The sequence below is a fragment of the Mobula birostris genome, chromosome 9, assembly GCF_030028105.1.
Source record: "Mobula birostris isolate sMobBir1 chromosome 9, sMobBir1.hap1, whole genome shotgun sequence".
In the NCBI taxonomy this organism is placed as follows: Eukaryota; Metazoa; Chordata; class Chondrichthyes; order Myliobatiformes; family Myliobatidae; genus Mobula; species Mobula birostris.
In genome coordinates, this window is record NC_092378.1 from 125702246 (window position 1) to 125720240 (window position 17995).

The 17995-nt window shown below is 37.3% G+C and overlaps 1 protein-coding gene across 1 annotated transcript in view; it reads left to right on the top strand.

Moving 5' to 3' along the window:
- Positions 1-17995, top strand: part of pgap6 (post-glycosylphosphatidylinositol attachment to proteins 6) — a 38472-nt gene that overhangs the window by 15280 nt on the left and 5197 nt on the right. The window contains exons 6-12 of the mRNA XM_072268760.1: positions 4231-4550; positions 4944-5040; positions 6281-6404; positions 9376-9518; positions 9836-10014; positions 11905-12051; positions 13680-13796. Of these exons, the coding sequence (XP_072124861.1) occupies positions 4231-4550; positions 4944-5040; positions 6281-6404; positions 9376-9518; positions 9836-10014; positions 11905-12051; positions 13680-13796 (1127 nt within the window). The remainder of the gene's footprint in view (positions 1-4230; positions 4551-4943; positions 5041-6280; positions 6405-9375; positions 9519-9835; positions 10015-11904; positions 12052-13679; positions 13797-17995) is intronic.

The window sequence follows — 17995 nt, forward strand, 5'->3', positions numbered from 1 at the left end:
TTTTGTCTTCTGCCCAGTGAGAGAGGGCAGAAGAGAATGTGTGGGTCGGTGGTGTCTTTGATAATGCTGGCTGCTTTACTGAGGCAGCCAGAAGTGTAGACAGATTCTAAGGACAAAAAGGTAGTTTCCATGATGTGCTGAGCTGTGTCCATAATGTTGCAGTTTCTTGTCAACGGCAGAGCAGCTGCTATACCAAGCTATGATGCACTTGAATAGAAAACTTTCTACAGTGTACCAGTTAAAAATTGGTGCGGGTCAACTGGGGCATGCCAGATTTCTTTACCCTGGTGAGCTTTCTTGGCTACAGCATCAATGTAGTTGGACCAGGACAGGCTGTTGGTGATAATCACTCCTAGCTTCTTGAAGCTGTCAACTCTCTTGAGGTCAGCACCATGGATGTAAGCATGAGCACGTGCTCTGCTGCCCCCCAGTTCTTCTTGGAGTCAATGAGCAGCTCTTTTGCTGACATGGAGGGAAAGATTGCTGTCATTCCTGTCGCCAGGCTTGCTGTCTCCTTCCTGAACTCTGAATCATTGTTATTTGAGATATAGCCCATCATCCCAGGCATGTAGAGGTGTTGGAGCAGAATCTGGTCACCCAATTGCAACTGTATAGGGAGTAGTGGTGTATGGGGCTGAGATTGCACCTTTTGTGGGCTACCAGTGTTGAGGATAATGGTGCCGGAGGTTTTGCTGCCCATCCTTACTGATTGCAACTGGACTTCCTGATGAACAGACTGCAAAGGCAGCTGTTGAGTCCCTGGTCCAGGGGTTTGGAGAGGAGTCGGTTTGGGAATATGACATTGAAGGCATTGCTGTAGTCAATACTCAATCGTCTGACACAGGTTTTGTTTACTCTCTAGATATTACGGTGTAGGACTAGGGAGATGGCATCTATCATGGACCTATAGAATGTGAAACACTTTGCATGTGTTTCATCACAAATCTAGTCTATTTGGTGAAAGTACTGTATCCTCTATTGTCTGGATATATTTCAATCCATTGGGAGATGAGGATAAAGGTCCCACAAATTCAATTTAGTCCATGACCCTTCTACAGCGTGTATGTGTTTTAAAACTGTTTTCCAAGCCAGTCTATCTGAATAATACTGGGCACAAATCAAACATTTTTACCATAATATTCTGCATTTCCTATATTCTTGGCTGCCAACGTTCCTTCTGTTCCTGTGGTATTGTCACCTGACACTTGGGTTCTCCTGCATGAAGCTTTTGCTAAACACTGACCCTTTTAAACCTGTCTGGGTTATGGGAAATCTCTTGCAAAATGTCTTTTACATCCCCAGTTAAAATAATTCCATGTACTCACTGGAGGGAAAATACTTAGATTTTAGATCTTTGTTTTCTTTTCTTTCTTGCTTCCTTTCAAGACTCCATGCTTCAGTGTGTTTGTGTAGGGCACATGTGATCAAACATCACCCACTTTCTTTGCCTTCTCAGTACTGTGGGTCACCAAGATTCTAAACCAGTTTGTACTCTGTTGTTGAGTTGAATTCCTTGAAAAAACAGCCACAATCTCATCACAAATGTAGAGGGGTGGTCCCGCCCTTTTTTTTTGCAGAGAAACACTTAAGCAGAGCTTCCATTATGTCACCTGTTAATCACCATAGCTTCTAATATAGCATCTTGTAAATCACCCAGAGTCCCCTAGCCTTGAGTCGGCTCCTTCGGGATGCAATATTGAAGTAGAAACAGAAGGGTTAACTTTTGCTCCTGTCCTTCATTCATGCCACATGTTATCCCATGTTGCCGATATACAATAGACAATAGGTGCAGGAGTAGGCCATTCGGCCCTTCGAGCCAGCACCGCCATTCACTGTGGTCATGGCTGGTCATCCACTATCAGTATCCAGTTCCTGCCTTATCCCTATAACCTTTGGTTCCACTATCTTTAAGAGCTCTATCCATCTCTTTTTTGAAAGCATCCAGAGACTTGGCCTCCACAGCCTTCTGGGGCAGAGCATTCCATATATCCACCACTCTCTGGGTGAAGAAGTTTTTCCTCAACTCCGTTCTAAATGGCCTACCCCTAATTCTTAAACTGTGGCCTCTGGTTCTGAACTCACCCATCAGCGGGAACATGCTTCCTGCCTGCAGCGTATACTGACAAAATTAAGATTATCCCCTGTTCACACTTTGGTATATTTGTAGCTATGGCGCTGAATAGGACCACACCAAAAGGAGTATAATACATACTGTGTTATAACCTTTCTCCCTAGTTCTGATGAATCCCTAGATTCTTTTCACAGGCACTATTGGTGAAGGGGATACTGACGGCTTAACGCCCTAGGAGGGAGCCTGATTATAAACCTCAATTGATCTCACTATAGTGTGTCACCTTGTCCACAATCACCCCAATCTACATTATCATTATTCCTCTCTCCAAATGCAAATAACACTCCACTCTGAGAGCTGACCTTGAAAATTTTTTATCTGTTTTAAACACTTGGTATGATCAACACTGATTCTCCTCCGATTTAGTGCTAACCTGCAGTCCATACATCCTGACACTCTTCCATTTCTCTACTTTCATATTTGCTTGTTTACACTTCACATTTTCCCTTTTCTCTTATCACACATTCACACTGAACTGAAACTGACTTAAGTATCAAATATGTCTGTCCCTGCTCCCCCAACATTTCATTTTATTTTCCCTCTCTCTCAAAATCTTACCTGCATTCACATTTTTTTCGTATATAACTATACAATTAATTTTCTATTTTAATATTCTGACCTCCTAACCTATGTGGTAGTTCAATTTGAAGGTTAAGGGGTCCTGGGTCTTTTCTTTTCAAGTCTTAACTAAAGGACTTCAAATATGTTGACTATTAACTTTGTTAGGTGAATGACTACACAAATACTAATTAATTTAAATTGCTTGCAACTTTATTGTATCAACCTGTTATATCAAGTGCAAATAATCCACATAATTCATGAATTCTCTTTTTTCCTTTTGGACCAATGCTCATCTGAACTACTTTTCTCACATACTGAAATAGGGGATCTTCTGTTGGTCAAACTACTGAACCTTTGTCCCTCTGCCCCAGCCATAGGGGGGGTCTTTATGATAACTGGTCTCCCCGAATTCTAGTTAGTCTTCTGAGTTCTTGCTGCTCTGCCTCTGAAAACCTTTATTATTCCCCTATCAGTTCTGCACTATTAGGATGTAGAACTGTGCTAACACGCCTTCTTCATGATTGCATCAGTATGTTAGACTAAGATAGATCCTGTGAGATGTTAACATTTATGAACTTGAAGCTGCTCACGACCGAGCCCACAATGAGGAGTGGTGTGTTTTCTCCAGGCTTCCCCTTTCTGAAGTCCACAATCATTTCTTTGGTCTTGCTGACATTGAGTGCAAGGTTGTTGTTACGACACATTCAACAAAATGAACCTATCTCCTTCCACATGCCTCTTTATTGTCATTTATTGAGATTTTGCCAACAATAGTGATGTCACTGCCGGATTTGAAGATGGAATTGGAACTGTGACTAGCTACACAGTCACGAGTGTATAGAGATTTGGGCAGTGAACTAAGCACACATCCTTAATTGGTACCTATGTTGATTGTCAACAAAGAGAACATCTTATCACTGAACTGTACTGATTGTGGTCTACTGATAAGGAAGTCAAGGGTCCAATTACGGAGGGAAGTACTGAGACTCGGGTTTTGAAGCTTGTTGATTAGTAGTGAGTGGATGATGATGTTGAACATTGCGGTTATTGATAAGTGGCAAACTTGCATGTGTTCAGTAATAATATTGTAGTAACTTTCAGAAACTTGGTCAAAACTGATGTTTTATCACCTTCGTGCACATCTTTGTTGTCATTTGCACATTAATTGTTTGTACCCATTGATTCTATTGTTGTATTTAGTGTGAATACCTGCAAGAAAATGGTGACATTTAGGTTCTTTGATAACTTACTTTGAGCTTGTAGATTTTTTTGGGGAGCAATGTCATTCCTCTTCACTAACCTCTACTAAAATGAGGTTTGACTGCTGACCAGTAAAATGACTGCACCTGTGCAACCAATTCATTTTTTTTAATTTGATGATACATTGCAGTCCTGAATTACTAACATTAGGTGTTTGTTTGGGAGTGATGGGAGGAGCAATAAATCTAGATATTTTTAATATTTAATATTGCATGATGAATAAAGTGATGTACACATTGTACAAGTAATTGAAATGTAAACTTTCTTGTCTCTTACAGTATGTTCACCCATGAATACTGGATATCTTTCCATTATGAGCAGAAACTTCACTCTGTCAAGCAAAAGTGTAATAAACAATGTGGATATGTTTAGATTAAACATGAAGATCAATAATACAGAAGCAAATAATGATTGGAAATCATGTTTTCATAATCAGCCTGTTCTTCGGGAAGCTTTGGATATTACTTCTGTGAGATTTTTTGTTTTAAATGGACCAGATGTTTTTGTCACCTCTGACTGTCCTTCAATTCTTCTGTTGAACTTAAATACTAAAAGAGACAGTGGTGGAACAATTATCTTGAACTTGCGGTTAAATAAGGTATGGTTTTCTATTTCTTCCCAGTTATGCCATGCAGAAACTGCTATATCAGTCTAAGTTGGGCAGATTTAATTGTAGATATTGTCATGTAGTTGCAAGGGACTTTTTAACGAATTCCATTTTGTTCAACTTATCTCCCTTATTAATGGAACATTTTGGAAAATGTTATTGGATCCCGTGTGGTACAACTAGGGTACAACCTGTTTCTTTAATATTGCATTCTCCTGAACATAATTGACCACAGAGGATGACAAAGCAGGGATGATGAATTTTATTAGCCAACCTAGGCTACCAATATTCCGCAATATTTCAAATATTAGTATTTATTTTCTATGTAGAAATAAAAGGTTGTTTATTGAAGGATGCATAAGAAAATTGTTTTCAATCTTCTAGACTTCACTGTCCAATGAAAACGCAACTGTGTTAGCCTGTTTAAGTGCTGGGTCTCCTGTGATGTCTCTTGATGTCAATTCCGTTAACTGCAGAGAAGGTACTCAATAGTTCACAAATGCAATGAATTTCTAATTATCTAATTGATTTTTTTCATATTTTGGGCTTGAATTTGCATTCTTTTGTTTTCAACATAATGGTGATTTGACTGTTCTAAAATTGAAGATTTTATAAATTAATCACCAGATTTGCATTTAATTTGCGGGTTATGTTCTGCATTTTTATGAATTTCACTTGGTTCTCTGACTTTGCTTGTTGAATTTGCAAAATATGGCATTTGGTTTGTCTTTTGAATTTCTTTAAAAATTTCTCTCACTGTGCTTCAGATTAATTTTGAATATTTTTGTGAATATAGTCTTTCAATAGAGCTGCTTTTTTCAAAAAAATGCATAACTAAACAATATAAATAACATTTCAGTTTTTGTTCTTCAAACTCATGGACAGAACAGTCAAGAACATGGTTCTGAAGATAATTTGAGGTGTATAGAACTCAGCATTTGAAGGATTGTCCTTAGATGCAAAAAGGCCTTTCTCAAAATCTCATTGCAAATATCGTTGAATAAATAGCAGCTACTGTTTATTGAACTAAATGCTTTGGGGCTAGTTTAGGCTTAGTTTTCATGTTCTGGAGGTAGAATGTCTTACTTTAAATTTAACTGACATCCAAGTACCAGGTACTGGAAATGGGACTCCAGTGGTATATTTCAGATTTGGATAATTTGCTTTCATTGAGTAAAGTGTCATCTTATCTGAGGATCAGATATCTGGAATCTTTTCAGATTAGCATGACTTTTGAAGTATGTATTTCATCAGAATAGATGGAAAGTTTTAATTTTCTTTCCATCTAAGTCCACAAACAGAAAATGAGAATATAAATTTTGGAAAAACATTTATTAGTTTTACAGAATCTCCACAGCTAAGGCACTTCCTTTAGGTTTCTTGTATAAATCCTTTTTGTTAAAGTTGACATCCGTAACCTCAATTTCTCAAAATTTTCTACACTGTTCCTATTTTTAAACAAAAGTAGAGTCCAGTCTTTTTGAGTTGCGTGAGGGTTTGAATGCTATTTTTTTGTTGCAGTGCTTAAAGCTTGTCTAAACTCTTCTGCATTACTTTTGTATAATCTTGCATGCAGGTATAAAAGTCAAAGAATGCTCAAGAACACAATTCAGTGGGTCCATGACTTTGGATTGGTTAAATCTAAATATTTAAGACTACATCTTTTCAGGTTTTGATTTTATGCATTGTATGCGTTATAATATATGTTTTTCTTTTCAAAGCCTTATCTTGGGGATATCTGCTTAAAATGAATACTTCGATATTATCAACATCCCTTCATGTTCCTTACCCAGAGACTGACCGTTGGTACCTCACCTTGCAAATCCTGTGTCCCAATGATAAAGGGTGAGGCCATTGTTGATCATGAAATAAATCATTCAAAATCAAGTAGTCTTTAATTGACTTAGACTTAACTAGATGAATGCACATCTTTAGTACAATTGCAGATTGATTATTCTAATGTTGAGCAGGTCAGAGGTAAGTTGGATAAAGCATGTGCAAAAAAAGTTCCTAAATTTAGGGCCTTGCCAAGATCAGGTTCTTTTTAAAAAGGCTAGTGTTACATTTATGTAGTTATTTCAATACCCTGGGATATCACAAAGCACTTCATAATCAATGTAAGTACGTACTAATGTATGAAGCTCTCACAGGTAATTTTTTCATTGACAATAGGAATCTTCTGCCAACAGCAATAAAGTAAATTTATTTACTTTTTATTCTCTTTCGATTTTGTCATTTGAAGAAAGACCACTCGCCAAAAAAAGCCATTAGCTATTTGGATACCACCATCTTAAGCCCACATACAGAGGGTAGAAAAGGGGCTATGTTAAATGTCTCATTCAAAAGACAATACTTCAGTTGGCAGAACTGGACTTCCACAGTAATAGAATCACAAACATGAGAAAATCTGCAGATGCTGGAAAGCCAAAGTAACACACACAAAATGCTGGAGGAACTCAACAGGTTAGGCTGCATATATGGAATCGAGTAAACAGTGGATGTTTTGGGCCGAGACCCTTTTTCTAGACTGGAAATGAAGGGGAGAAGTCAGTGAGAAAGTGCAGGGAGGGGAGGAAGCCTGATTTCTTTTCCATAGATGCTACCTGGCCTGATAGGTTTCTCCAGCATTTTGTGTGTGTTCCACAGTAATAGAGTGAAGTGTCACCCCAGCTTATAGGTTCTGCCTTTAGATTCTTGACTTTGTGATATGGTTGGGTGAATGGTGGCATTGAGCCAAGGCTGACACCATTCCATGATTTGCACGTAGAGGAATAAAAATAAAAATTAATTTGAATTAAGACAATGCATAATGAATTAAGACATGAATAATGCACAAAATGGATTATTGTTTCTAGTGAAGGTTCAGAAGCAAATAATTTTGAATATTCTAGACTTCTACTATGTACGTTGAATGTCAAGTGCATTTATATAGGGCTCCTTTTGTCTTTATGACTGCAAAACATGCAATTCAATGAATTACATTGTTAAGAAATTTTGTCAGTGTTGTGTAGGCCAATATAGCAATTGCTTTATGTATCCTTTAGTTCCAGACACAGCAGTATTATAAAAAGCTAATTAATTTGACCTTTTGTGGTGGTTGAGGGAGGTAAAGATGTGCCAAAACAGAAGGAGATATCTCTTGGATGGTTTTATTAATCTGAACTGATTGTTGGAGTTTTGTTGTAACATACCACAAAAATAATTGGATTGTGTATCAAATTACTTTGGTACTAATTGAAACATGCCACTTTGTGCATACTTAAAGTACAAGTAGTCACTTCATAATGGTGTGCATTTGTGTGATGTAATGTTAGGGGAGAGCTAACAATTGTTTCTTTGAACTAGTAATATCTAAATTATGGAGGTTAGATGGACATGCATTTCAAATTTTGTTGCAAGAAAATGTTTTAAAAAATTATTTTTTGCTTTTACCCAGTATAGAAACAATAGGGGTGGGCTATAACAGCCCTTCAAGCTTATGGTGCCATTCATGATGTAGCTTGTAGCTCAGAAATGTCCTGGTCTAGAAATGCAAGGAACTGTTTCTATCAGATGTTCATACTAGTTCATTCACAGCTCTGTGACGTCCTCAGTGATGGAGAAAGGACTAAGTTTTGGGTTTGGCTGTCACCATACACTGAGGGGTTAGCATCTACATAACAATTTCTCAAATCTAATACTAATTAAATATTTGGGAATGAAAATAATACTATATTGGCACAATATAAAATTGTAAATTAATTTAATTGTATGCAGGGTACAGTGAATGAAGACAAGTTCACTATATAATATCCAGGTATAAAAACCATGAAAGTTAGTTTTTTGTAGAGCAGCACAGTACATTACAAAAATAGCTTACTTATAACTTGCACAGAGTAACAAGCAAAAATAAATGTAATGACATTAGTGCAAGTTGAGGAAAATATAGTCCAAGGTAAAAATAAGGTTTTTTTCGGAACCTGTTGGCAATGGAGAAGAAGCTGTTGTTGAACGTTGAGGTGTGGGTCTTCAAGGCAATATCCTACATTGTGTATCTGTGAGTTATATTTTTGGAGAATTGTTTTAATAAGTTTTTTAAATGTCTGTGTCCAGTTGCATTGATGCTTCATCTGGTTGATGTGCCTTTGCTACATGGCACTACAGTCAAATTTAAAGGCTTATTTTAACTGGTGTCAAATTCTAATCCATGAATAGATGATGGAGAAACAATAGTAGCTTTTGTAAAGATGGGGAAAGAAAATTGTTAATAGTGATTATTTATCATTCACAAATCTTAAGTAATATTTTAAGTAACAATGATATTTGATGCCTCTTACCAGATACTTAAGCAAGTTGAAAGGAGTTATTTTACTCTTGCATAGATCAATAATGTCTTCACACTTTGGGGGTTATTTATAATTTTGGCCACCAACTTTCGGAATGTATTTTGAGGTAATTGTGGAGTTGTCAGTAACTTCAGATTCTAAATTGAGGATGAGTTCTGAGGCTTTAAAGTGCATGAAAAGCGTATTAACTCTTAAGAGTTTTGAGAGCTACACATGGTCTGCTTTTTTGGCTGGCCAGACTGTATAATTTATAGTTGGAGCAGTTCAATTAAAACTGGAGTTGGTGTTCTGTGCCATCAAGACTGTATAGATATGATGCTTTTTGATCCTGTCTGATATTCACTCCATGTGTTTAGAGGGTATTATGTCTAAAGCCTGCTGTTCATCAATATATATTTAGAGATAGTAACACCAAATTGTCAATCATTGAGAAGGAAAATAATTTACTGACTTATGTAATTAACTATTAATTATCATTTTCTGTCTTTTAGCAATCAGGTTTGTGTAAAGGAGTCTGCTCTGATAACTGTATCAACTGTACTGAGTCCCTGTATTGGTGATTGTGGTGTGTATGGAGAATGCAGACTTCTTCGAACTCATGGATATCTTTATGCTGCATGTGTTTGTAAAGCAGGTAAGCATGCTCAGCAGAATAACTTCTAACCTGGAATAAATCACCCTGGAAGCTATGCTTCATCTTTGTAGTTTGCATTATGTATAACAAAATGTATGTCTGTCTCATTTCATTGACAACAAACAAAAAGATAGGTATTGTGCCGACAGACAAAAGCCATGGATTTATTATTGATGGAGTAAAGAATTCTTGAGTATCTGTTACGTTACTTCAAATGAAGACCTGTTTTATTTCAATAAAGCATATTGTTAGTGGATCACCATGCTTTATGATTGTTCCTTGTGAGAAAATAATTCTACCTTCTTCTTCTTCCTTAGGCTGGAATGGATGGAGCTGTACAGATGATACCTACGCTCTATCGTATGGACAGCAATTGCTTGCAACGCTCTTGCTGACATTGAGTAATTTGATGTTCATTCCACCGATTGTGGTTGCTGTATATCGCTATTACTTTGTAGAGGCTGCTGTTTATTTCTTCACCATGGTTTTCTCAACGGTAATCTTAAAAGCAGTAGAGATACTGTTAATAACACATTAATTGCATTTTTATCAAAACTATTGTAATTTTAAGTTTCAGTTTTACTGCAATATAATTATAGTAAAGTAAATAAATATATTTTTTTTCTGAATACTTTCTGATATTAAACCCCATTGGAAATGATGCTCATTGTTAGCAGGTGGATCAAAATTACAGATAGGCTTTCTAATTTTAAAACGTATTTTCAGTTATGAAAATGTCACTTTAGAGTCCACTTGCCCAGGCTAATGGGATATGGGCCAGACATAGTGTGCATGTACTTTAAATTTCTATCATGTGTTACTATGTTCACAGTTTTTGAGTTCATTTTTTAAAAAATGCCGTGAGCTCAAAGTAGGTATGTATTTTATAGAACGAGCTGTGAGGAGTGGCACTGGGTGTGAAAATGTATGACTGTTTTAATTCTTCACAATATTTACAGTAGTTCAGTTGTAAACAATACTTCTGCATTTGTCATTGAGCCCAAAGAAACTTCTCCCCTTGAAGTGAAATTTTTACAGGACTTTTGAGGTTGTTTCTTGCACCTGTGCTTGCATATAGAAATTGAGGCTCAGTGATGCACTCTGTGCCTAAATTAACATGCAGTCAGACTGAGTGGAAAGCCCTTGTTTTGTTCCCTGAAATACATTAAGAAAATTGCTCAATTAATGTTGCCCCAGTAGCATTCATGTATGTACTGGAAGTGCCCAAGATAGATGACAAGATAAATAGTTTGTTTTTAAAGAGTGCCTTTGATAACAATGCTGGAAATTTAAAAAATATAAACACTAGAGTAAATCCCTACATATTTTTTGACAAGCTCTACGGGTAGTTGCTACAATCTATTTACTAACTCTGCTTTTCCGTTACTGGTCCTTGAGCTCTAAAGAAGGAGGAACTCCTTACTTCCTCAGCAGTGTAATAAAGGAATCTTAATCAAATTCCTCTGACTACAAGCAGATAGCCTTCAGATGTAACTGGGTTTCAGTGATTATCCTGTTTAAATAAAAATATTCTCACAAAACCAATCACTTCATGTATACAAAAAAAAAGCTGACACGTTTTCTCAAGATTGCCTTGGGAGAATATTTTGTGAAGTTAAAAATACTGTTACAGAAAAGTGAGATGTACAGCATGGAAGCAAACTGGGGCAATTGAGTGGGAAGAACAAAAAAAACGAGTCAGTGTCACAAGCTACTAGAGAACAAGAGAGAAACGGGAGAGGAAGAAATCTTGTTGCTTTTCTCGTTTGCTCTACAACTTGACGTCATTGATACTGAGTTTAAGGCCTTCCAAAGATGGACTTGAGTGTGCTATGTGACAATTAGTGAATTGAATGAAGTTCACTTTTGGTGTTATTTATTTTTATAATTGTGTTTCATGAATATTGTAATTGATACTGAAGAAATAGCAACAAGTAATTTCTGTGTACACGCATCCTTAAATTTTTTTGCTTTCTTCGATTATGGTTTGCATGATAAAACTAAAATACCTTATTTAGTCTTGTTAGTTTCATATATTTATATATAAAGCATTAGTGTTCAATGATTCATTCTGTGACTAAATTAACATGAAGCCAGATTTGGTAGAAATAACAATGTTAAGGACCCAAAGGGCATTAGCAAACTTAGATTTATACATTGCCCTTATAACTTTTTTGGTTATAGTTATTTAAAAGAATGAATCTGTATCAAGATATTGTCATGTACCCACAACCTGTTATTTTTTAATCTAATGCCAATTTAAATGATGCTGTTGTACTAATATTTATTAAAACATCCATTGTAGATATTATCATTTTACTTCATTAGTCTGACAGATTTTGAATAAACAGACAACTGACAATTTTAAAAAACTTATTCCTTACAGTTTTATCATGCGTGTGATCAACCAGGGATAGCAGTCTTGTGCATTATGGAATATGATACACTTCAATACTGTGATTTCCTCGGCTCAGTTTTATCTGTGTGGGTTACTATTCTCTGTATGGCCAGGTTAAAGTCTCTACTTAAGTATGTAAGTATTTACAATTATTTTTGAAGGGATGTTTGGGTTTTTTAATCATCTTTCCACAGAAATGTGGAGTTATCATTAAAATGTTTCAATGTCTAATTTATTCTCACTTTAAACAAATCATTGACACCATCTGATATAATGTGCAGTATGCTGGAGGAACTCGGCAGTTCATGCAGCATCTGTAGGAGGAAAAAATTGTTGACATTTTGGGTCAAAAGCCTGCATCAGAACTCTTTGTCCTCTGAGGGAACTCATAATGAACTCTTTCAGACATAATATGCATTTTTATTTCTCGTGGACTTTAAGTAATGAGCTATTTGTAAAGCCAAATTGTTCATACCAAATCCTTATTGAATCCAGTGGCCTGTTTCCCCTTTTGGGCTGTGAACAAATTGAGGGATTTGATAAGGTTGAGATTGTAGATGCAGTGAAGTATTAAAATGAGTTAAGTTTATTCAGGTGAAGTCCAGAGGATTTCACATGTTCCCAGGTTGTTAACGTGAAGTGAATTATGAAGTCTGATGAATCAACCAAGTGATTGTGGGGGTGTAGGGCAGCTGTGTGTTCACATTGGGTGTAGAATGTATGTTCAGATCGTACAATAATGAGATTAAAATTTACAGATTAAGTCGAATTGTGATACTGTAACGAAATTTAAAAGAACACTTGCCTGACCATCAGGCTATATCTCAACAAGTACTTAGACTAACTTCAGAAGTCCTTTAACATCTGCCGGACGATGCTGAGGATGTTCTACGAGTCTGTGGTGGCCAGTGCTATCATGTTTGCTGGTGTGTGCTGGGGCAGCAGGCTGAGGGTAGCAGACACCAACAGAATCAACAAACTCATTCGTAAGGCCAGTGATGTTGTGGGGATTGAATTGGACTCTCTAACGGTGGTGTCTGAAAAAAGGATGCTGTCCAAGTTGCATGCCATCTTGGACAATGTCTCCCATCTACTACATAATGTACTGGTTGGGCACAGGAGTACATTCAGCCAGAGACTCATTCCACCGAGATGCAACACAGAGCGTCATAGGAAGTCATTCCTGCCTGTGGGCATCAAACTTTACATCTCCTCCCTTGGAGGGTCAGACACCCTGAGCCAATAGGCTGGTCCTGGACCTTTTTCCTGGCATAATTTACATATTACTATTTAACTGTTTATGGTTTTATTACTATTTATTATTTATGGTGCAACTAACGAAAACCAATTTCCCCCGCGATCAATAAAGTATGACTGAAAAATTAAAGAGCAGAAAGTAAACAGCATGAATTTCTAGTCCAGAATCCAAATGGTATTATTTTCATTGGATTTAGTCACTGTGCCTTGCAGGTTGACATAGGACTGAGTTAATCTGCGTACAAGTCTAGTGCATGTCCTAAAAGAATGGTGCTGAACTGGAGAAGTGTGTTTAGAAGGTGTACTTTTACAACTACCAGGGTGTTGTGATCTAAGACAAGTCAATAGTCCTGATTTTTTTGTTTCAAAATTCAATGTTGGAGCATTACTAGCATGTTTTCAAGGAGAGAAATCAAAGGTCAAACATTCAGATCAATATCTTAATATCTTTAACATGTTGTAGAAAATGGTGAAGTTGTACTAAACTTTTGCTTTCATTATCAAAGGTGCTTTTTATTCTTGGCTCCTTATTGATTGCAATGTCAATGCAATTAGACCGACGTGGTCTTTGGAACTTATTGGGGCCTTGCCTTGTTGCCCTGGCGATCATGGTAGTTGCATGGGTGAGTGTTATCTTAGACATCAAACTTTTTTTTAAAAGACAAATTTTATTTAAACTTTAATTTTGATCAAAATTGGTGGATGGGCATAATATAAATCTATACAACTTGGAGTTGAGGTAGTCAGCTGCTCCTATTTAATCCTAAAAAGATTAATTCACAATCTCACAACTGCAGTTGAGCTGGAGTATCTGTTGGCCAGAATTTCTATTCTTTGGTGAACTGTAATCACTTAATGTTAACTACAAAAGAGATTTTGCACTCATGCCGTATATTTCTCCTATTTGAACGTGGTCCATAATTGGTTCCATCACTTGGAGTTAGTTACATGGTCTTTTAGCATGTAACTTTAAATCGATACAGCATGTAAATAACTACATCATTTAAATCCCATTCATTAGCACTGGGAGTTGTTAACTCTTCCTAAGCTGCTGCCCCTGGCCTGGCCAGTATTGTCAAAGCTAGTTAGAAACATTTGTAATGTTCAAAAAGCTATTTTAGAAATTTAAAGCAATTTAATTTGACATATTTAAATTCCTAAACTGTTTAAGTAGTTATAAACATTCAAACAATTGATTGCTTTTGTTCTTTCCATATTTTCATCTGTTGAAGTCAATGCAATTCCATTTTTGTACCATGTTCAATCTGGCACAGGTTTGTTGGATTTCCCCATTATAACTGGCTATCATTTTGGGAATATGGTCATCCTACATGGGCTCTGTAAATGGGTAAACAATTACTGCCCTACTCTTAATTTCCCACGCAGTATTTGCTAACTCACAAATTGGGATCTTCTGTTGGAATCCCTGTTGCTCTCTGATGGATGTTTATTATTAACAAATTTCTATTTTTGAAACTTGTCTGATAGTTGGTCACTCTGAGCTTTTGAATTAGTTGTCTTTTGGACTCTCATTATCATAAACTTTCCTAACTAAGCCGAGTTGACAATGATCCTTGTATCCTAACTCATCTATGTTGAACCATTCTCCATATTTTGTATGTTGGTTGTTTGTCTTTGCAGCTTTTTATTGATTCTGTTGTGTTTCTTTGTATCTAATGTGAATGGCCACATTGATAGAATAGGATATGGTGACATTTATGTACTTTGATAATAAATTTACTTTGAACTTTGAACTAGTTTCCAGTTTTACTTTCATTGAAGTCCAGGCTTACCAAGCCACTGCAGTTCTTCCTGATTAACTTTCTCACACTTCTTATGGTCTGTCGTGTTGATCCTTGCTTCATCTTCTATTCCTTTGTATCTCTCCTTATGGACCAGACTGAAAACAAAATTAGTCTGAGGGTAAAAGGCAGAGCGTGACAGTGGAGGTTGTTTTTCAGAATAGGAAATCTGTAATCAGTGGTGCGCTAAGAGGGGATTGGTGCTGAATCTTTTATGGTTCATCATTTATATTAATGATTTTAAATAGAATGTGGGCGGCATGATTAAATTTGCAGATCAAAAGCAGAATCTGGTTTATTATTACCGTGTTGTGAAATTCGTTGTTTTGCAGCTGTGGTATAATGCAAGACATGAAAATATGTTATAAAAATAATGCAGAAGACAAATAACGAAGTAGTATTCATGGGTTTATGGACCATTCAGAAATCTGGTGGAGGAGAAGGAAGCTGTTTCTAAAGCATTGAGTGTAGGTCTTCAGGCTTCTATACCGATTCACTGATGGTGGTAACACGAAGTGGACATGCCCTGGACCTTGAGGGTATTTAATGATGGATGCTATCTTTTTGAGGTACCACCTCTTAAAGAGGTTCTTGATGATGAGGAGGATTGTGCCCTTGATGGAACTGGTGGAGTCTTCAACCTCTCCAGCCTCTTGCGGTCCTGTGCATTGGAGGCACCATACCATGGTCTAGGAGAGAGTGAGGAAGATTATTTAAGGTTACAACAAGATCAAGATCAACTGGAAAACTGAGCAAGGGAATGGATGATGGAATTTAATTGGGACGAGTGTGAAGTGATGCATTGTAGAAAGTTGAACCAGGCCAGTATATGGTAGAGTTCCAGGCAATTCTGCTGAACAGCCAACTTTAGGGTACAAGGGAAAGCAGCAACACAGAGTGGAGAAGATGTATAATATGCCGCTTTCATTGCCAAAATATTGAGTTTATAAGTTTAAAAAGTTATGTTGCGGTTGTACGAGTCATTAGTTAGGCTGCACTTGGAGTTCTATATTCAGTTCAAGTCGTAGTGCTGTAGGAAGACCAGGATTAAACGAGATAGGGTGCAAAAATATTCACAATAATGTTGTCTAGACAGGAAGGCTTGAGTAATAGATTGGGATGGTTTTTCCTGGAGCAATGGAGGCTGAGGGGTGACATTATGGAGGTTTATAATGTAATGAAGAGCATGGATAGGGTATGTAGCTAGTCTCTTTCACAGGTAGGGGACTCTGAAGCTAGGCAAGGTGAAAAGGAAAGGATTGAAAGGAGACTTGAGGACCAAGTTTTTCCTCATGGGGAGATGGTATACAGACTGCCAAAGGAGGTAGCTGAGGCAGTTGCAATCACGCACAAATGATATTTGGAGGTACATAAATAGGAAAGATTTAAAGGTAAATGATCCATATACAGGTGAATTACATTAGTGTTGATAGACATCTTGGTCAGCATCAATGAGTTGGGTTGATTGGCTGGTTTCCGTAACTGTAGGAATCTATGAATCTAGTCCTCTGTAATCCTCTTCCTAAACTGGTTCTCACACATGGTCAGTTGTTTTCTGTGACATTTCCATTTCTTAAAAATGGCTCTCCTCTAATGATACACATCAAAGTTGCTGGTGAACGCAGCAGGCCAGGCAGCATCTGTAGGAAGAGGTGCAGTCGACGTTTCAGGCCCTTTGTCCTGACGCAGGGTCTCGGCCTGAAACGTCGACTGCACCTCTTCCTACAGATGCTGCCTGGCCTGCTGCGTTCACCAGCAACTTTGATGTGTGTTGCTTGAATTTCCAGCATCTGCAGAATTCCTGTTGTCTCCTCTAATGATTTTGATTTCTGATTGTCCAATAACTTTGGACCACTTCCTTATAAGAAGTAAAATTCAGATCTGAGTGCAACACTTGCACTAGCTTGTTACATTGATAAAGCAATTGCCAATTATGTATTGGATGCACTCTCAAGTTTTGCCCTGGAAAGGCTATACAGTAATGAAAAAGATTAAAATGTGGTGAAAGATTTTTCTGAGGGTCTGACAAAAATCAAAGGATCAGTTTTCACTTGAGTAATGAGTCTTGTATCTTTGCCTTCAATCTTGACTTTTTGATTGTCTCTTTATCAGCTTGCTTGTGAATATGGAGTAGAAGGTCATTTGACAACCTTGGTTCTAGTTAGCTATTAAGTTGCAGAACAGCCAATCTGTCATCTAACAATTGCAATTATCCATATTTGCTCCTTGACACCTTTCTGTGTTTTTGGAATCAAAAATATTACAATCACACATTTAAAATGAACTCTTAACCAGCAACAGTTGCCTTTTGTTCCAAAGTTTCATATTTCTGCCACCTGCTTGTCACATTTATAACTTGTGCAGATTGATCTGAATGCAACTTCCTGTTCAGCTCCAGTCTCTCAGCTTCCACTCCTGGCTAATGTCACCTTTACACTGGAAGTGACAATAAGAGAATTTCTGAACTTGCATCTTTCTACAAAGAGCCACTGGCACCTGTCTCTTTCAACCCAAGAGTCACTGAATTATTGTCGTTTTGAGAGTTTAGTCTAGAGTTGATGCAGCTCCTTGACCCACCTCCAAAATTCTGTTCCCTGTATCCAACATGGCACCTGTCCATCACCTTTCGTCCTTGAGTGTTAACTGTCAAACTGCTGCATTAAATCAACTTATTTGTTTTTATCTTTCTCTGTCTCTTTCTGGACACCAGACTCAACCATTCTCCTCCGTCCAGCAGAACTTGTCATCGGTCATAATAATTTCCCCTTTGGCTCCTCCCACTTCTTTCAAAAAAAGGTATACCCATGGGCACATGTAAGTCCCAGCTATGCCTGCCTTTTTGTCGGCTACATGAAACAGTCCATGTTCTAAGCCTACACTGGTGTCCATCCCCCACTTTTCCTACGCTACAGCGACAACTGCTTTGGTGCTGCTTCTTGCACCCATGCAGAGCTTGTCGACTTCATCAACGTTGCCTCCAACTTCCAGCCTGCCCTCAAATTTATGTAGTCCATTTCTGA